Below are 22,069 nucleotides of genomic sequence, written 5' to 3' on the forward strand. Positions count from 1 at the left end.
ATCTCACAAATTCCATGATCACCAGACTCTTCTCTTGAGGCTCTTTCTTTTATTTTCCCCTTAATTTCTTCTTTAGAAAAAAACTTTCCAATTCAACTAATAACTTAATTTTCTATTTTTTATGACTCTCTATCAACACACGAGATATGAGTCACCTCTTCGTTTTCCTAAAGTCCTTCTAAAGTCACATAAATCGAGCAGTTTTCTACAAAAAATCTTTTAGTGAGGAGAGATTCGGACGGTCCAATTAATCGTTAGTCCATCCACATCATTCCAACATACGCACCGTGATTCTAGTGAGGTCTAACAGATTGACGATCGGTGCTCTAGTTGGCGTAACCTGAAAATGCATCTCTTTCGCGATTTGACGGTCCTGATTGCGACTGCCCACCAACTCCGGTGCCTTATCTTCTTTTGTAGGTATAACCAACTCAAAGTAGCGCCTCCAACTCGAATCCCTCAAATTCCACCATCACCCGACCCTTCTCTTCAGGGTCTCTTTCTTTTCTTTTTCCCTTAATTTCTTCTTTAAAAATGAAGTCTTCATACTTCACCAAAAAAAAACTAATTTTCTATATTTTACAATCCCTGTATCAACAAACGAGATATGCGTTGTTTTTCTAAAGTCTTTCTAAAGTCACATAAATCGAGCAGAGTTTTAAAGAAAATCTTTTAGTGAGGAGAGATCTAGACGATCCAGTTAATTGTTGGTCCATCCACATCATTCCGATATACGCACCGTGATTCCAATGGGGTCTAATGAATTGATGACCGGTGTCCATGTCGGCGTAATCTATAACCCCATCTCTTCCATGATTTGACAGTCCTGATTGCGACTCTCTACCAATTTTGGTGTCTGATCTTTTTTTGCATGTATCCCCTACTCGCGGTGGAGCCTCTAACACACCCCCAAATTCCACCATCACCCGACTCTTCTCTTCAAGCTCTCTTAATTTTTTTCTTTTCTCCTTAATTTCTTCTTCAAAAGAAAATTGTACTTCAACTAAAAAAACCTAATTTTTTATATTTTATGACCCCTACATCAATGCATGTATTCCCTACTTACAGTGGCGCCTCCAACACGAATCCTACAAATTCCACCATCACCAAACTCTTCCCTTTAGGCTCCCTTTTTTTTTCTTTTCTCCTGAATTTGTTCTTTAAAAAAAATTGTACTTCAACTAAAAAAACCTAATTTTCTATATTTTATGACCCCTACATCAACACACGAGATATGTGTCACCTTGTCATTTTCCTAAAGTCTTTCTAAAGTCACATAAATGGAGCAACTTTTTTAAAAAAAAATTTAGTGAGAAGAAATCTGGATGGTCCAATTAATCATTGGTCCATCCACATCATTCCAACATACGCACTATGATTCTATTGGGGTCTAACAGATGGACAACCGGTGCCCAAGTTGGCATAACTTGTAACACCATCTTTTTCATGATTTGACGGTCCTGATTGCGACTCCCCACCAGTATTGGTACTTGATCTTCTTTTAAATATATATCCCCTAGTCACAGTCCACCATCATCCGACTCTTTTTTTCAGGCTTACTTTCTTTTCTTTTCCTCTTATTTCTTCTTCTAAAAAAAAACTTCATGCTTCAAATTAAAAAAAACATAATTTTCTATATTTTACCAACATTGTATCAACACACGAGATATGTGTCATCTCGTCATTTTACTAAAGTCGTTCTAAAGTGAGCTGCTTTTTAAAGAAAATCTTTTAGTGAGGAGAGATCTGCATAGTCCAATTATTCGTTGGTCCATCCACATTGTTCCAATATATGCACCGTGATTCCAGTGGGGTCTAATGGATTGATGACTAGTGCCCAAGTTGGCTTAACCCGTAATCCCATCTCTTTAACGATTTGATGGTCCTGATTGCGACTCCCCATGAATTCACGTGCTTTATCTTCTTTTGCATGTATTCCCTACTCACAGTGGCACCTCCAACATGAATCCCACAAATTCCACCATTACCAGACTCTTCTCTTCAGGCTCTCTTCTTTTCTTTCCCCTTAATTTCTTCTTTACAAAAAAATTCTTAATTCAACTAAAAAAACCTAATTTTCTATATTTTACAACCTCTGTATTAACACACGAGATATGCATCACCTCGTTATTTTCCTATAGTCTTTCTAAAGTCACATAAATTTTAAGCAGCTTGTTAAAGAAATGTTTTAGTGAGGAGAGATCTGGATGGTCCAATCATTCCAACATCGCACCATGATTCCACGGGGTCTAACAATTTGATGATCGGTGCCCAAGTTGGCATAACCCATAACCGCATCTCTTTCACAATTTGACGGTCTTGATAGCGACTCTCCACCAATTTTGGTGCCTTATCTTCTTTTGCAGGTATAACCTACTCACCGTGGCACCTCCCACATGAATCCCACCTTCACCCGACTCTTCTCTTCAGGGTATCTTTCTTTTTTTTTTCTCCTTAATTTCTTCTTTAGAAATAAAACTTCGTACTTCAACTAAAAAAACCTAATTTTCTATATTTTACGATCCCTATATCAACACGCGAGATATGCATCATTTTTCTAAAGTCTTTCTAAAGTCACATAAATCGAGCAGAGCTTTAAAGAAAATCTTTTAATGAGGAGAGATCTAGACGGTCCAGTTAATCATTGGTCTATCTATATCATTCCGACATACGCACAATGATTCCAAAGGGGTCTAATAGATTGATGACTGGTGTTCAGGTTGGCGCAACCTATAACCCCATCTCTTTCACGATTTGACGGTTCTTATTATGACTCCCCACTAATTCTGGTGTCTTATTTTTTTTTGCATGTTTCCTGTACTCATAGTGGAGCCTTCGATACGAATCTCTCAAATTCCACCATCACCCGACCTTTCTCTTTGGGCTCTTTTTTTCCTTCTTAATTTCTAGATTTAATTGATTTCAAACCTTTTGCAACATTAAGCCATCTTAACTTAACTCTGTGCAGAGAAGATTGAGCTGTATGCTGAGAAGACTTAACTATGTGCATAAAAGATTTAACTGTATGCAAAAAAGGCTTAACTATGTGCAGAAAAGATTTAAGTATGTTTCGGATAAAATTAAGTGTATTCCAAGATTTCTTAACTTTATGTCATGCTAAATTAAGTGTTCACACATAGATTAACCATGTGCCAAACTATATGAAGTGTGTACCACATTTTATTAATTACTTTTAAACCTTTTGCAATATTGTGCCGTTTTAACATAACTATGTACAGAGAAGATTTATCTGTATGCAAAAAAGATTTAACTGTGTAAAAAAAATTAATTATATTTCGAGATGATTTCACTATGTGCTAGGCTAGATTAAGTGTGTTCCATGCTTACATAACTATGTGCCGAGAAGACTTAACTATGTGCCAAACTAGATTAAATATTCAAATATTGATTAATTGCATGCCAAGCTTACTTAAATGCATGCTATGCTATATTACTTGTGTATCAAGCTAATTGCAATGGTGAGTTAATTATGTTCGAGGCTATATAAACTGAGTTCCAAGCTTACTTAACTAATTGCAATGGTGACAAATCCATCGTACCTATCAATATCATAAAGATCATATTATTTGCCACTCACTCATTATTTTTATTTATTTATTTATTTATTTATTTCATTGAAATATATTTATTTGTTATCTTATTTATTTATTTATTTGTTTATTCATATATATATATGCATTTATTTATTTGTTTATTTATTTTTCTTTCCTTTATTTCTTCTTTTCTTCCTTTTTCTTTTCTTTTCTTCTTTTTCTTTTCTTTTCTTCTTGCTCTTTCCTTTTTTTTTCTTTTCTTTTTTCTTCTCTTCTTCCCGAAGCTTCTTCGTCTCTCTTCTTTCTTCTTCTCCCTTCTTCTTTCTTCCCCTCCCTTGAGCTTAAGGAAGAGTCCCTCGCCGGAGCACCTAGAAGGGTCGGCCCGAGGCCGACGGCGCCCGTGGCGGCCGCGGCCCGGCCTCCCTGAGCATCACCCATGGCCTCGCCCTCTTTTGCCTCTCGAACCCCTCCCTCTTCCAAAATAGACCGAGTTTTGGCTTCCCATGGGCGTGCTTCAGAAAAGAGAATCCGACAGTCTCGCAACCACAGCTACTTCAAAGTTTACCAGTAGCTGCATAGCTTGTCTTAGGAGCTCGTTTGGCACAGTAATCGTTTCTCTAGGTATTGTGGCATGGTCCCTCCCACTATTTCATTTCCCTAGCAGATATTAGTCTCCAAGTTATTGTGGGTTGATTCAATGAAAAAAAATCTAAGATTAATTATAACATGTGAGAGCTTGTAGCAAGGAAGTTCTCAAGATTCATTAACCGTGCAATACAGGTGGATATGCCAGAGTTCTGAATCATGGCTTGTAGTTTTATTTCATTAACTGGCAAGGATTGTTCCATTCTAGTATGAATACATCCTACAAAATCAGAAAATAAGATATCATGAAGACCGCATAGTGCAGCAGAAGAGACCTCTCCTAAGTAAGGAATTCATGAGATTAAGCCAGCCAACTGTCAAAGTAAGTTACTCTAGTGGAACCAAAGATTGTATTGGTGCGAGTGGCTTTGGTTGAGAGAGAGCGAAGTGGTCACAGGATAACCATTCACGTAAGAGGATATGCATCCAGTGGCGCAGTTTCTAGCCAAACTAATGATAAGGTATAAACTAGGGAAAGGAAACGGAGAACACAAGTATAAAACAAATTAGAGGTCTACGAAGTGGCCCACAAGGTGGCTACGAGTTGTAGTGGAAGCATCAAGATTAAGGATACGTTGGAGTCATGTGTCATGTAAACAAATCCTCCTCTCCAAATCAAAATATATATAATCTTCTGATATTCTGTTTCTATTTTGGCCCACAGAGATTTTGTAACATCTATGCGCTGAGAGAGGTTTAAGTATATTGTTATTGACCAGCATTTTGGCACATCTGATGTACTTCCCTGATCCAAGAGGAATGTATGATAGGAATTCATATATCTGTCCTTACCTCTTATTGATGCACTTAAAATTGACTTCATGTGAATGAAGAGGAACATCGAAAAAAACTAATTGTGCAAGAATAGTGTGAGGACCCATGCGGGCGTGTGTTTAGTCCCACATCGGTTATTCGCTGGGTAGATCTTGGCACTACAACAAAAGAGATGTTTGCCGACTCTAAATTGCCGACGCTAGATAAAAGCGTCGGCAATTTTTTTTCTTGCAACAGTAAATGCCGACGCTTTGGGAGAGCGTCGGTAAAAAATCTTTCGCCGACGCTTTGGATGGATTCACCGACGCTAATAAGCATCGGCATAGGGCAGAAATGCGACGACGCTTATAAGCGTCGTCGGACATCATATCTCCCACCGCAAAACCCGATCGACCCTCTCCCTCCGCAGCCTTAAATCCCTTATAGCTCACGCCGACCGACTCTCCCCTCCCTCCGCCGATCTCAGCCATTCCCCTCCTTCGAGCGACCCCAGGAGGGGACAATCGGCCTCCACCCTCTGCCACCGCCGCCCGAAACCCTCCGTCGCCGGCCCGCCGTCCTCTGCGATGATCCCTTCGGCCGCTTCCGCCTCCTCTGGGCCCTCGCGGGACCATACGGAGGACCTCCCTAACGACTGCCTGGCCCTCATCTTCCAGTCCCTCGGCTCCGGCGACCGCAAGCGGTGCTCCCTCGTTGCCGGCGATGGCTCGTCGTCGAGGGTCAGAGCCGCCACCGCCTCTCCCTAGACTCCCGTGCCGCCCTCCTGGAGGCCGCCCCGTCCCTCTTCTCCCGCTTCGACGGCGTATCCAAGCTTGCCCTCAAATGCGACCGCCGCTCCGACAGCATCGGTGACGAGGCCCTCGACCTGATCTCCCTCCGCTGCCCCAACCTCACCCGCCTCAAGCTCCGCGCCTGCCGTGCCCTCACGGAGCGGGGCATGGCCGCGCTCGCCAAGCACTGCCCCAATCTCCGCAAGCTCTCGTGCGGCTCCTGCACCTTCGGCGCCAAGGGCGTGGAGGCCGTCCTCCGGGGGTGCCCCCTCCTGGAGGAGATCTCCATCAAGCGCCTTCGTGGCTGGATTTGGTGAGGGAGTTATTTGATCTAATGGCAGAAAGAGGTGTGGTTTCTTGGAGCTGCATGATTTCGGGCTATGCAGAGTAACAGGTTCATGAAGGCTCTGCACCTCTTTAAAGTGATGCAACTGGAGAAGAGTGCAAAGCCAGATGTGATGGTATTAAACAATGCTGCTATAGTTTTTGTTAGCTGATGGTGCTTTAATATTAAAGTTTTACTACATTTAAATGCCCTAGTGGTTGCAATTAGATTTATTGTTTGGTGATTGAGTGATTCTATGCCAAATTAATGTCATTTCTTGCAGAAAGCTGCAATCAAGAAGATGGATATGCAATCATCTAAAGAATTCTTTGCAGAACTGAACGTTCTGACCCATGTTCATCACTTCAATTTGGCAAGTTGACTACTCTTTTTAGCATGCTGTAACATATATCCTTTTCTTGGGAGAATGAACTAGACCAGCAAATGTCTATTTAACGATCATGGCCAAATGCATTTTCGTTTCATTTGTTAGCTCTCTCTTTGTCCACTCATTAAAAATATGATAGTCTGATACGATTATTTGGCCTCATTGTAGTAATATCATTTATTTTTTAAAAAATATTTTATAATTCTATAGCTTATGCTTAAATGCAGGTGCGTTTATTAGGCTATTGCATCAAGGACTCTTTATTTCTTGTTTATGAATATATTGAGAATGGCAATTTAAGCCAACATTTGCGTGGGTCAGGTAAATGCACCGGTGCACATTTCTAGCATCCTCAAACTGCAAACCGATTTATTTCTTATTAATCTATAAACTAAGTTTAACAGCTCCTACTGATGTATCCGCTTTCAGGCAGGAATCCACTGCCATGGTCTGCTAGAGTTCAGATTGCTCTTGATTCGGCAAGGGGTTTAGAGTATATTCATGAGCATACAGTTCCACAATATATACATCGTGATATCAAATCAGCAAACATTTTGATAGACAAGAATTTCCGTGGAAAGGTTGCCATTGTTCCTGTCACCTGGAAAGCTGAACATCCACATGCATTTTATAATATTTGTGTGCTTTTCATGCAGGTTGCAGATTTTGGGTTAACAAAACTTTCTGAATTTGGAATTTTGCCAGATCCTACTCGTGCTGTTGGAACATTTGGTTACATGCCTCCAGAGTGAGATTTTTATTCTGACATTTTTAATAATCAAATTGTTATTATGTGTCACAGTATGTGCTAATGTTCTTTTTGCTTTTCCATACCCCTGATTATTCTTAATCCCTTATATTTAAGTTGGTGAACGGACCTTGCATACCTTAGAAAAATGTGGGTACCAAATCCATGTGATTATTTAAACTATGGAACCCTTTTAAAAATGACTTTTTTTGGACTTGACAGCTGCTTCAGTTTGTCCTGAATTATCAGTAGTATCTAATAAAAAGGAACCTGCTGAAATGGAATAGACATATCTCATCATATTTCTTCACTTCTTCTTTGGCCTCCCTCCTTAAATTGGGGTTAATTGGTCTATTTTCCTTTATCCTCAAAACTATGGCAGATTTGGGTGGCAACAAAATAATGCTGCGACGGCATAGTTCTCAGTAACTTCCAAGTTGGTGGTGGTGACAAGATGACTCTTCTGCTCCTAGAGCAAAATTTCACTGCTTTTTCAATAAGAAGATTTTTGCATGAATATGGTGGAGCTGTTCTCCTCGCTTTCAATAGTATTATTTGCTACCTCTCATCCATTCCACTGTTCTCTATGAAATCTTGAATATTTTAGACTTTATATTGCTTACTGGATGCTTGGTGTTCCATATAGCTTTATTCCATTGTCCGGTCAATTGGTGTAAGCTATCCCAATGAGTCTTGGGTGGAAAACTACAGTTTAAAGATAGTTGCATATGTTTAAGTTTTCATCCATCCTCCCTGTTTGGTAAATTCTTGCCAGAAATTGTCATTACATTGTCTAGCTCTAATCAGCAAATACTTGTATATTACTTCTTATATTTGGAAACTTTACTGAGAACCATATTCTGGCACTGTATGTTCTTTTTTTGGGAATTTGAACATATAATTTGCAATTTTTTTGCAGGTATGCTCAGTTAGGTGATGTCTCTACAAAAGTGGATGTATATGCATTTGGTGTTGTCCTATATGAACTTATTTCAGCCAAAGAAGCTGTGGTGAAGGCAGGAGCGGCAACAGAATTTATGGGCTTAGTTGCTCTGGTTAGTATCTCTAATCGTGTTTCCTTGTAATATTTTTACTAGCTTTTCTTCTACTTGATGCTTCTCTCTTGTATGAAAGCTAAAATACTTGGCTTCCTCCAGTATTACTGGTTGGAGTATCGGCATTTCTAATGCTGAAAGCTATCTATCTGATCGTAGGATCAGATTTTTGTCATGGCACAGTCCATCTTTTTGCCTTCTTACCTCACAATGGATCTCTGCTGACAAAACTGAACTTTATGGCACATGGAATGCTGGACTTTAGTTCATCATGCGAGAAATAAAATTTTTAAATGGAACTTAGTATGTCAACCTTTTTTTTTTTTTTTTTGCTACAACCGATGACTAGTATGTTAACTCTTTATCCTATCTTTTATCCGACAGTTTGAGGATGCTCTTGGCCAACCCGAACCGAGAGAGCATTTGCGAAAACTGGTTGATCCAAGGCTAGGTGACAACTACCCGATCGACTCGGTTTATAAGGTGCATACGTAGCTCGCTGTAAAATGTTTAACCAAATTAATCTTAGCAATCATTTCCTTCTATAACTATTTTCTCTGTTTGTTTTCTTTTTTTTCAGATGGCCCAGCTTGCTAAGGCCTGCACCCAGCTGGAGCCTCAACTGAGGCCAAGCATGCGATCCATTGTGGTTGCATTGATGATACTATCATCCTCTACCGAGGATTTGGACATTGATGCCTTATATGGAAACCCAGCTCTCGCCAATCTCATGTCAGGAAGGTAGGTTAGTTCATGCTTACCTTCTCTGCATGTCATGTTTGTGAAGGGTTGCAAGCTTTGTAAGTGGTGCATTCACCACAGCCTATTAGAGGAAATCTGGCCGCTAGCAGTTTGACCAAATGTATTAGTTTCACGATAACCACTGATTGTATCAATCTTTATTTAAATAATCCCATGTCATGAAATTGCATGGTGTTGGATGTATTCAATAAAACTTTCCATAAAAAAGAGAATTTATGGAAAAAATGATTTATCTCTGTGCTTCTGAAACATTTGATGAACAAGAGATACTGTGTCCAAATTCTCAATAATCAGTAAGCAGGCTCTTATGAAAAGTTTTGATGAATGAGGGTAGAATGCTGCAAAGACCACAGAATATTCCAGACTAGGGCTTATAGCCTAATTATTTATTCTCAACAAGATTTCAAGCTCCGCTTATAGGGGGTTGGCTGCATTCACCTTGAAATGGAGGCCTCGGGATGCTGCGTCGGCTTATAGCCACAATGTTATTATCATATTTTTTTTTAAAAATAATAATATTTTAACGACGCTTTAAAGCGTCGTTAAAATAACGAAATTTTTTTTAAAAAATAATATTCTAACGACGCTTTAAAGCGTCGTTAAAATAACAAAATTTTAGGCAAAAAAAAATAAAATTCTAACGACGCCTTAGAGCGTCGTTACAATCACGAAATTTTTTTAAAAAAAATAATATGCTAACGACGCGTTAAAGCGTCGTTAAAATCACATTTAACGACGCTTTAAAGCGTCGCTAAAAAGCGTCGCTAATTTCCGACGCTTTTCAAAGCGTCGGAAAATATTTTCTCCACTGTAGCATAGGCGACGCTTTGCCGACGCTTAGGAAAGCGTCGGGAGGGTTTTTACCGACGCTTAAAAGCGTCGCTAAAGGCCAAAAAAAGCGTCGCTAATGCCCAATTTCCTTGTAGTGTGGGTACTTATACAGGATCAAGGAACCCAAGCAATACCTTCCGGCTAGCCATTTTGGGTGAGATCCTGGTTGTTACAAATGGTATCAGAGCGGACCCGGCCCATAACTTATGTGGACTAGGGGACACTGCAGCACAGATCCATTGGGGTTGACCACGGACCGATCGTGGTGTTTATGATTAGATTTGAATGGATTTGAACCCTTAGCCTGATGAGGATGTCAGGGATTGAACGGGGAAAGTATGTGAGGACCTGTGCGGGCGTGTGTTTAGTCCCACATCGGTTATTCGCTGGGTAGATCTTGGGTACTTATATAGGATCAAGGAACCCAAATAATACCTTCCAGCTAGCCATTTTAGGTGAGATCCTGGATTGTTGCAAATGGTATCAGAGCTCAGGTTTCAGATTCCTTGGGATTGTGTTTGAAATAGTCAGATGGAGCTTAAGTTTTAGGATCTTTAGGATTCGTCAGAAAGTTTGAGAGATGGGTAGACATTAGGCCATTAGACGAAGGCATTTATTTGCTTTTGTTATTGATAAATTTGAGTTATTTTATCATAATTTTGAAATGCTAAAATTAGAATGCAACCTAATTATGGTCGTAACCGAAGTGTGAATGAGCTATTCTGAGAGTTTTCTTGGTGGAGCAATTTGTATTTCAAATTATGATTAATTAGATTTTGACTAAATTAAGTGAAGGAATATTAGTCATGGGATATTATCGTGCAACGTAATTATTTTAAAAGTTTAACTTGATATCAGGCACTGTGGATATTGCTTCTAGTTCAAGTTAATTATTTTGGTGGCAAGTTAAGGTTCATTTATAAAAAGTTGTTTAAAGTTTGGATTAGAAAATATTTTATAATATTCACTGAAATATTCTTCGAGGATTGAAATATGTATGTGGATCATGTATAAAACTCTTGTGTAGATAGAAAATATATTTGGGATGAAATTCTAGAATTTTTCTTTGGCTTTACCTAGAATTTGAAATTTTAGATCTTTTCAAATTACAATGCAAATTGGTATTTTAATCGGAAGTGATTTAGTAAATTATGAGAATATTGATTGTTTAAATTATTTTAAGCTGGTCAACGATATTAACTCTGTGATTTGGAAATAGTTTATGATGGTTTTTCTTATTAAGGAAAATTTCAATGTCAAAGAAAAGAATCGTGTTTTTGATTTTGACTGATATGGATATCATTGCATTATTCGTAGATTCTCTAAGTCTAGTAGATTTACAAGATCCCGAAATGTTTGCAGTATTGCAAATAAAAATATTTTACTTATTTGAGGAATTGATCTCGATGTAAAATCATAAAGCTTATGTCTTGGTGGAATTTCTTGTAAATCTTTAAACCAGATTAGTAGATTCTTGTGAGTTAAATATTTATAAATCATGGCCATGAGTTGATTATGGATTTTGTATCACCATATGTGAAATGCAAGTGGGATATCATGAGAGGCCCAAATGAGTTTAGCCTAAAAGAAAAGATTCGGGATGATTGAGTAAGCTTCTGAGTAAGTTAATCTAGAATCTTTTAATTATCGAAGCTTGGAATAAATTGTCAAGAAAAACTAGAATTGGCTTAGTTCAAATTTGGATCTAGAATATGATTACTTGATTATATGATGGTACAAATACGACAACTATCTCAAGGGTTAATCATGACCTAGTGTACTTGGAAAGCAAGGATAAAATTTTGCTTGGATATTATAAAAAAAAAATGTTGATGATCTGGGATCATTAAGAAATTTTGGAGAATATTGATCAGAGTTGCGCAGCGAAGTATAATAGACAGAGTCAATTTAAATTGGTCAAAAATATTGACTATGTTTTGGTAACATGTTATATGAAAGACTATGTGGTTCAATAGTGAAAGATTTTGTTAATAAGGGAAGGTGAATACTATTGATTCTCAGGTCAATCATGATATGATTATGTTATCTCTTGGATAGACTCTGCTATTTTTGGGTATGCTAAGAAAATAATAATAACAATAATTGAGCGTATCATGACTCGGGTTAGTTGATTGTTGACCAAATATGGTCTAATTTGTTAAGTATTTGAACAAACCATGCATTATCTGCTCCCATCTTATGATTTATAAGTTTAAGTTAAAAGCTTTGTGGCATATTAAATCATGGTATCAATACTTTGCCTTCTCAGACCTGCTCTTGTGATTTGATGCAAATCATTTTTGAGATAGACCGTTGCTATCTAATGATCATCAGTACATGTTCATTTTGTGAATTACATTTCTAGCCATTTAATTATTTGATTCTAAGGTTGGTCATTATCCTTTGAGGGATCAGCACACTACCATGATAAGTGTATGAGATCTATTTCATTTCAAGTTCTATCCCAAACACAACTAATTTTAATCAATCCTGTTGTGAATCGATCCTGATCCAATCTCGAGTGAACATACATCAAGATGATAATTTCAATCTGAGATTTTAGTTAGTCAATTATGAATTTTTTGATAATTGATCTAAAGCTATCTATCATACTGATATTGATCGAGGAGAATGAGATCTTGGATTTATATTACTCAATGGGCTGAGCATTTTTAAATTTGAAAGGCCTAGATCTCTCAAATTTCGAGGACAAAATTTTCTTAAGGGGGAGAGAATGTGAGATACAGCCCAACGCCCCTTTTGGAAGGGGCAGAACAGGGGATCACAAACACGATCCCCTCCAACTTCTCCGAGCACAAGGACGCCGCGGACACTCTGCGGCTACACCGCGGTGGTTTTGCGTCCACCCCGCGACCGCACGAGCGGCCGCTGATCTCGCCCCACCGCCGCGAAAATCGCGGCAGAGAGCTGTTGAAATAGGGCGATAAACCCCCATTCTTCCACCTCCGGAGATCACCCGAGCCCTCCTCCCTCTCCTCCGTCTCCTCGTCCTCCTCTCCTCCCTCCCCTCTCCCTCTCGTTCCTCTGCTCTTGCCTCCCAAGTGGCTGGCGTGCCGCCGGATCCACCACCATCACCATCCGTGCCTTCCCCTGTTTTGGGATCTACTTCCCTTTTATAAGCGTCGTCGCCGCCACCACTTGATCGTCAGATTGAGCAGCCGCTTTGCTGAGATCCCTCCTCTCCACTGCCTCCGTTGCCCGCCGGTGAGTCTCCCCCCTTCTTGTCTTCGTTCTTGATTTCTTCCTCTGTTCGACCCTAAATCGAGACCACTTTTGGTCTCTTCTTCACGCACGTCACCGCAACGGCCAGCTGGCCGTCGACCGAACGACGGCCTTCGCGCCTAGACCCCCCCGATCCTTTCTTCCTCTTCTTCTTCTTCTTCTTCCCTTGTCCGTGGAGGTTTGGGGAAGAAGAAGGGCCCTGTTCACGGGCCCTATTCACGGCGGGCCCAACTTGGGCCCGGTTCGAACCCGAAACCCAAAACCAAAAAAAAAAAAACCCAAAACTCGAAACCCAGTTCAGATTCGAGTCCGAAACCCGGAACCCAAAATCCGAACCCATTTGACCAATAAATGGAATTTTGCAGTTAAGCCCTTGGTGGTATATTATTTCAAAAAAAAAGGGCCTTCTGTAATTTGTATTTGATCCCTATAGAAAAGATTTATTACATAAAGGTCCCCAACTATATTTATTTAATCCCTTCACTCAAGTTTTATTATAGAACAGTATCCTGTAATTAAGTATTAGTCCCTGCAATAAATTTTATTGCATAAATGAACTAATTAGAAGCCAACCTTGGGGGCCCTATTGGGTCGAGTCTATGCGGGCCCATTGGGTCGTGTCCGATATGGACCCTATCAGGTCATGCCCATTATGGGCCAACTCTTGGCCCTGTTGAGCCATGTACAATAGTATTATTTTTTTTAGTTCTGCTTAGCTCTGAAAGTAACAAAGAATTAACTAAATTTAAACAGGTCAACCTGATCCGCCTATCTGAAGTAGGGGCTAAGCGAGAAGCGATAAATAACTTAATACTTCAAGTGTGATTTTCAAATTATTTGATAAACTGATTAAGTTTTGATATATGTTTTGTATTCAGTAAAATGGTCAAGCATGTTAAAATTTTATTTAAAAATTATGTTATATGCTCTGAAATCCGTAAAATATGACTGGATAATTTATAAAATCTATTTTTCTATATATATGCATTCTCAGCATGGCTATGATCTGTTCTGTTCTGTTCTGGCCCCGCCAATGGGGATTATACGTTGGACCTATCGACTTGTAATCTGTGAGGAACCGGTTTCGACACCGTACCATCGGTGATTAGAATAGTGGTATTTGGATACCGTACCATCGGTGCTTAATAATAGTGGTGTTTGGCACCTTGTGCAACCCATGCTACTGGGTTACGCGGCCGTAGCCTATTATGTTGAGATTCTGAAATCAGAATTTTTGGAAAAATGATAATAAATTTTGAAAACAGTAAAACGATGTTATTTATAATTTATTCCAAACATTATCCTGTATTTTGATCTGATATGCTCTGACCCCACTTTGGGGTATTTTGTTGCTTACTGCGCTAGTGTAGCTCATTATTTTATTTTCTCTGTTTTTCAGATCCAGAGGCTTGATCGCACGGAATTAGGGAGTGCGTTAGATTTTTCAATGATTCTATCAGTTATTGGCATTTTAGTTAGATTGATTAGAGTATTTGACTTATGACCAATCTACAATTGGACCAAAAAATAACCAATTCTAAATTAATTACTTGACTAAATAAAAATTAATTAGACAAAAAATTAATTAATAAACTAAGTAATACAGTTACTTACTAACTCACCTGCCTCACAGGCTCACACTCACAGTGAACCGCAATTCGCCGAACCGGGGGTCCGGGATCAGTGGGAACCGGGATCAGTGGGAACAGGGGAGGAGGTCGGGAGGTGGGACCGACCGTGGCAGGAGGTCGGGACTCGGGCGTCGGGAACCGGGAAGTCGGGAACCCCGAGGAAGCCGGAGCGGCGGAGGAGCTGAGGAGAGGACGGGGTCACGGGAGGAGGTCTGAGGCTCGGAGCGGCGGAGGATCGTGGGTGGGGGCAGGGGCGGCCCAATACATTTGGGGGCCTTAGGCGAACTCATTAGAAGGGGCCTTTTTTATTATTATTTAAATAATAATTTTTTTAATAAGTATAAAAATATTTTAAAATTTTTATTTAAAAATAATTCGCCTAGCTTTTTGAGAAGCAAAATTACTAATTAAACTTTTATACTCAAGATCCATTAAAATACTATTTTCAATCGATAATATAGCTAATCCATTTAATCTTTCTTGTGACATAGTTGATCGCAAATAAGATTTTATCAACTTTAATTTTGAAAAACTTCTTTCAGCAGAAACAACTGTTACAGGTATTGTTAATAATATCCTATATGCAATGCATGCATTTGGAAAAGAATCTGTTTTTTTTATAAAACTTAAAATATCAATAGGGGTACTAGTTTCTGTTTGTAAAAATTCTTTTAAAATTTTTAACTCTGAAAACAGATCAATACCATCAATATCAGAATATTCACCATGCTTTAAAAAGTTTTCAAGATTAAGACAACACTTTTTCAAATCATCTTCATTCAAAGATTTTAACTTTCTAAAATTAAACAAAAAACCAAAAATATTTTCATATACGGTAAATTGTTCAAACCTATTTTGAATTGAAAAAATAGCTTGATCTACTATATATAAAAAGTAATCAATTCTAAAAGATTCTTCAGCTGATCTTGTTATCTCATCATCATTATTTTCATCAAAATATTTTTTTCTACGAATCACACGTTTTTCACGAAATATAGGTTCTATTTCCATTTCATTTGCAATTTCTTTAGATGAATTCAAAGCATTCATGAATCCATTTTCCCTATAACTTTTCAAATAAGAAAGAAGACCTTTTAATTGATCTATAGCAACATCAATATGCATGTCTTCAGATTGTAAAATCTTACTAACTGAGTTAACAGCAAACAATATATCGTACCAAATATTCATGCCTAATAAAAATTCAAAATTTTCAATCTCATATGTAGCTAAACATGTGGCTTCACTCTTTATTTTAGGATCTTCACTAGTTTCCGCTAATTGAACTAAAGCATCTCTTATTTTAGGAGCTTGGTTTTTAATTGCTTTGACACTTTCAATACGACTTTCCCAACGTGTTTGTGACAAGGGTTTAAGAGTTAATGTGGATATATTATCTTGTAAAATTTTCCATCGTTTTGTAGAAGAAGAAAATAAGGTATAAATTCGTTGTATCACTCCAAAAAAAGATATAGCTTTAGGACACGAGTTAGCAGTATCACATAATACTAAATTCAAGTTATGACATCCACATGGTGTGTAAAATGCTCTAGGATTTATATCTAATAATCTTCTTTGTACACCTTGATGTTTTCCTTTCATATTAGATCCATTGTCATACCCTTGTCCTCTTATATCATTAACCTCAAGTATATGTTTTTCTATTATATTTATAAGTTTATTAAAAAGGCCCTTTCCAGAGGTATCATCTATTTCTAAAAATTCTAAAAAATATTCTTCTACTTTTACTGAACTTGTTGAAGTATCTACACATCTTAAAACTAGGGTCATTTGTTCCTGATGGCTTGCATCAGGAGTGCAATCAAGTATTACAGAAAAATATTTTGCTTCTTTAATCTTTTTAAGTATTATAGCTTTAATTTCAAATGCTAACATTTAAATCAATTCATTTTGAATATTATGACCTAAATAATGATTGTGAATTTCACCATGTTGAATGCGTCGAATATGTTCTTGCATTATTGGATCAAATTCTGCAATCGTTTTAATAAAACTTAGAAAATTTTCGTTATTGCTTTGATAGATCTTTTCATTCTTTCCTCGAAATGCTAAATTATTTTTTGCAAGATTTTTTACGACAGCAATAATTCTAAATAGAACTTTTTTCCAATGATCCTTCTCTTGGTTTATTTGTTCTTGGAGACTTTTATCAATTGTATTATTTTTTAGCAATCTCACTTCTAAATCAATCCACCTATTCATGCTAATGATATGTTCATTAGTTGTTTCATGACTTTTAAGCTTGATACCTAGATTTTTCCAATCCCTACTTCCTTCATTGACTAATTGACTCGTGCTAGGCTTGGAATCAAATAATTTACAGCAAAAACAATATACTCTATCCAAATCTTTCGAATACACTAACCATTTTCTATCATGTTTTTCACCATTAGGTAACTTACGAATATAATATATCGTAGAAAAGTGTCTATTGTTTTCATCCTTAGGAAAATGAAAATCATAATCCCTAATTGGACCTCTTTCTACTATTAGATCTCTAAATTTTGTATCAATCATTTTCCATTGATCAGGATCATATAAATTTGTAGGAATAGAATTAGTTTCACAATCTTTTTCCTTATTTATCTTATCTCCATCTGATTCTCCATTGTGTTCTTCACTAGATATTGTTTCACTAGCAATCTCATTTTTTAACTCTATTTCGGGTGCCTGTTCTATTGCTAATTCTTGAATTGAATTTGATGTAGTGTTATGTTTGTTTGTAACAACAAATCTATCTAGAGCTCCTTTTTGAGATTGTATGAGTTTTTTTATCGATTTTTCTTTTTCTTTTGAGTTTTTCATACCCACAGTCATATTTTCTATTAGACATTTTAATCTATAAATAATATTATCAAACTAAGCAATTAAAAAAATACCACAAACAAATCAAAATATAAAAAAGTTAAAAATGATAAAACTTAATTGTGTCAAGAAAAACAAACTCGGGTTCCGACAAGTAGTGCCGAACTTAATTGTGCCGAGAAGAAGTGGAATAGTTCCGAACTCGACGGCGAGAAGAGGCCGAATAGTGCCGAACCGCTGAAGTAGTGAAGTCACAACCAATCTACAATTGGACCAAAAAATAACCAATTCTAAATTAATTACTTGACTAAATAAAAATTAATTAGACAAAAAATTAATTAATAAACTAAGTAATACAGTTACTTACTAACTCACCTGCCTCACAGGCTCACACTCACAGTGAACCGCAATTCGCCGAACCGGGGGTCCGGGATCAGTGGGAACCGGGATCAGTGGGAACAGGGGAGGAGGTCGGGAGGTGGGACCGACCGTGGCAGGAGGTCGGGACTCGGGCGTCGGGAACCGGGAAGTCGGGAACCCCGAGGAAGCCGGAGCGGCGGAGGAGCTGAGGAGAGGACGGGGTCACGGGAGGAGGTCTGAGGCTCGGAGCGGCGGAGGATCGTGGGTGGGGGCAGGGGCGGCCCAATACATTTGGGGGCCTTAGGCGAACTCATTAGAAGGGGCCTTTTTTATTATTATTTAAATAATAATTTTTTTAATAAGTATAAAAATATTTTAAAATTTTTATTTAAAAATAATTCGCCTAGCTTTTTGAGAAGCAAAATTACTAATTAAACTTTTATACTCAAGATCCATTAAAATACTATTTTCAATCGATAATATAGCTAATCCATTTAATCTTTCTTGTGACATAGTTGATCGCAAATAAGATTTTATCAACTTTAATTTTGAAAAACTTCTTTCAGCAGAAGCAACTGTTACAGGTATTGTTAATAATATCCTATATGCAATGCATGCATTTGGAAAAGAATCTGTTTTTTTTATAAAACTTAAAATATCAATAGGGGTACTAGTTTCTGTTTGTAAAAATTTTTTTAAAATTTTTAACTCTGAAAACAGATCAATACCATCAATATCAGAATATTCACCATGCTTTAAAAAGTTTTCAAGATTAAGACAACACTTTTTCAAATCATCTTCATTCAAAGATTTTAACTTTCTAAAATTAAACAAAAAACCAAAAATATTTTCATATACGGTAAATTGTTCAAACCTATTTTGAATTGAAAAAATAGCTTGATCTACTATATATAAAAAGTAATCAATTCTAAAAGATTCTTCAGCTGATCTTGTTATCTCATCATCATTATTTTCATCAAAATATTTTTTTCTACGGATCACACGTTTTTCACGAAATATAGGTTCTATTTCCATTTCATTTGCAATTTCTTTAGATGAATTCAAAGCATTCATGAATCCATTTTTCCTATAACTTTTCAAATAAGAAAGAAGACCTTTTAATTGATCTATAGCAACATCAATATGCATGTCTTCAGATTGTAAAATCTTACTAACTGAGTTAACAGCAAACAATATACCGTACCAAATATTCATGCCTAATAAAAATTCAAAATTTTCAATCTCATATGTAGCTAAACATGTGGCTTCACTCTTTATTTTAGGATCTTCACTAGTTTCCGCTAATTGAACTAAAGCATCTCTTATTTTAGGAGCTTGGTTTTTAATTGCTTTGACACTTTCAATACGACTTTCCCAACGTGTTTGTGACAAGGGTTTAAGAGTTAATGTGGATATATTATCTTGTAAAATTTCCATCGTTTTGTAGAAGAAGAAAATAAGGTATAAATTCGTTGTATCACTCCAAAAAAAGATATAGCTTTAGGACACGAGTTAGCAGTATCACATAATACTAAATTCAAGTTAAGACATCCACATGGTGTGTAAAATGCTCTAGGATTTATATCTAATAATCTTCTTTGTACACCTTGATGTTTTTCTTTCATATTAGATCCATTGTCATACCCTTGTCCTCTTATATCATTAACCTCAAGTATATGTTTTTCTATTATATTTATAAGTTCATTAAAAAGGCCCTTTCCAGAGGTATCATCTATTTTTAAAAATTCTAAAAAATATTCTTCTACTTTTACTGAACTTGTTGAAGTATCTACACATCTTAAAACTAGGGTCATTTGTTCCTGATGGCTTGCATCAGGAGTGCAATCAAGTATTACAGAAAAATATTTTGCTTCTTTAATCTTTTTAAGTATTATAGCTTTAATTTCAAATGCTAACATTTGAATCAATTCATTTTGAATATTATGACCTAAATAATGATTGTGAATTTCACCATGTTGAATGCGTCGAATATGTTCTTGCATTATTGGATCAAATTCTGCAATCGTTTCAATAAAACTTAGAAAATTTCCGTTATTGCTTTGATAGATCTTTTCATTCTTTCCTCGAAATGCTAAATTATTTTTTGCAAGATTTTTTACAACAGCAATAATTCTAAATAGAACTTTTTTCCAATGATCCTTCTCTTGGTTTATTTGTTCTTGGAGACTTTTATCAATTGTATTATTTTTTAGCAATCTCACTTCTAAATCAATCCACCTATTCATGCTAATGATATGTTCATTAGTTGTTTCATGACTTTTAAGCTTGATACCTAGATTTTTCCAATCCCTACTTCCTTCATTGACTAATTGACTCGTGCTAGGCTTGGAATCAAATAATTTATAGCAAAAATAATATACTCTATCCAAATCTTTCGAATACACTAACCATTTTCTATCATGTTTTTCACCATTAGGTAACTTACGAATATAATATATCGTAGAAAAGTGTCTATTGTTTTCATCCTTAGGAAAATGAAAATCATAATCCCTAATTGGACCTCTTTCTACTATTAGATCTCTAAATTTTGTATCAATCATTTTCCATTGACCAGGATCATATAAATTTGTAGGAATAGAATTAGTTTCACAATCTTTTTCCTTATTTATCTTATCTCCATCTGATTCTCCATTGTGTTCTTCACTAGATATTGTTTCACTAGCAATCTCATTTTTTAACTCTATTTCGGGTGCCTGTTCTATTGCTAATTCTTGAGTTGAATTTGATGTAGTGTTATGTTTGTTTGTAACAACAAATCTATCTAGAGCTCCTTTTTGAGATTGTATGAGTTTATCGATTTTTCTTTTTCTTTTGAGTTTTTCATACCCACAGTCATATTTTCTATTAGACATTTTAATCTATAAATAATATTATCAAACTAAGCAATTAAAAAAATACCACAAACAAATCAAAATATAAAAAAGTTAAAAATGATAAAACTTAATTGTGTCAAGAAAAACAAACTCGGGTTCCGACAAGTAGTGCCGAACTTAATTGTGCCGAGAAGAAGTGGAATAGTTCCGAACTCGACGGCGAGAAGAGGCCGAATAGTGCCGAACCGCTGAAGTAGTGAAGTCACAACCAATCTACAATTGGACCAAAAAATAACCAATTCTAAATTAATTACTTGACTAAATAAAAATTAATTAGACAAAAAATTAATTAATAAACTAAGTAATACAGTTACTTACTAACTCACCTGCCTCACAGGCTCACACTCACAGTGAACCGCAATTCGCCGAACCGGGGGTCCGGGATCAGTGGGAACCGGGATCAGTGGGAACAGGGGAGGAGGTCGGGAGGTGGGACCGACCGTGGCAGGAGGTCGGGACTCGGGCGTCGGGAACCGGGAAGTCGGGAACCCCGAGGAAGCCGGAGCGGCGGAGGAGCTGAGGAGAGGACGGGGTCACGGGAGGAGGTCTGAGGCTCGGAGCGGCGGAGGATCGTGGGTGGGGGCAGGGGCGGCCCAATACATTTGGGGGCCTTAGGCGAACTCATTAGAAAGGGCCTTTTTTATTATTATTTAAATAATAATTTTTTTAATAAGTATAAAAATATTTTAAAATTTTTATTTAAAAATAATTCGCCTAGCTTTTTGAGAAGCAAAATTACTAATTAAACTTTTATACTCAAGATCCATTAAAATACTATTTTCAATCGATAATATAGCTAATCCATTTAATCTTTCTTGTGACATAGTTGATCGCAAATAAGATTTTATCAACTTTAATTTTGAAAAACTTCTTTCAGCAGAAGCAACTGTTACAGGTATTGTTAATAATATCCTATATGCAATGCATGCATTTGGAAAAGAATCTGTTTTTTTTATAAAACTTAAAATATCAATAGGGGTACTAGTTTCTGTTTGTAAAAATTTTTTTAAAATTTTTAACTCTGAAAACAGATCAATACCATCAATATCAGAATATTCACCATGCTTTAAAAAGTTTTCAAGATTAAGACAACACTTTTTCAAATCATCTTCATTCAAAGATTTTAACTTTCTAAAATTAAACAAAAAACCAAAAATATTTTCATATACGGTAAATTGTTCAAACCTATTTTGAATTGAAAAAATAGCTTGATCTACTATATATAAAAAGTAATCAATTCTAAAAGATTCTTCAGCTGATCTT

The 22,069-nt window shown here is 36.7% G+C and overlaps 2 protein-coding genes across 2 annotated transcripts; both read left to right on the forward strand.

Annotated features, from left to right (window-relative positions):
• The first annotated feature begins 5,213 nt into the window (after positions 1–5,213).
• On the forward strand, positions 5,214–6,060 carry LOC120107594 (F-box protein At1g47056-like). Its single transcript, XM_039120919.1, has 2 exons — positions 5,214–5,238; positions 5,630–6,060. Exons 1-2 carry the CDS (start codon positions 5,214–5,216, stop codon positions 6,058–6,060), a joined length of 456 nt encoding a protein of 151 aa, XP_038976847.1.
• Positions 5,394–9,246, forward strand: LOC120107592 (chitin elicitor receptor kinase 1-like). Its single transcript, XM_039120918.1, has 8 exons — positions 5,394–6,204; positions 6,352–6,441; positions 6,684–6,777; positions 6,886–7,037; positions 7,113–7,204; positions 8,124–8,259; positions 8,644–8,742; positions 8,840–9,246. Exons 1-8 carry the CDS (start codon positions 6,124–6,126, stop codon positions 9,002–9,004), a joined length of 909 nt encoding a protein of 302 aa, XP_038976846.1. The 5' UTR covers positions 5,394–6,123; the 3' UTR covers positions 9,005–9,246.
• Positions 9,247–22,069: the final 12,823 nt, after the last annotated feature.

The sequence above is a fragment of the Phoenix dactylifera genome, unplaced genomic scaffold, assembly GCF_009389715.1.
Source record: "Phoenix dactylifera cultivar Barhee BC4 unplaced genomic scaffold, palm_55x_up_171113_PBpolish2nd_filt_p 000914F, whole genome shotgun sequence".
Taxonomy (NCBI): Eukaryota; Viridiplantae; Streptophyta; class Magnoliopsida; order Arecales; family Arecaceae; genus Phoenix; species Phoenix dactylifera.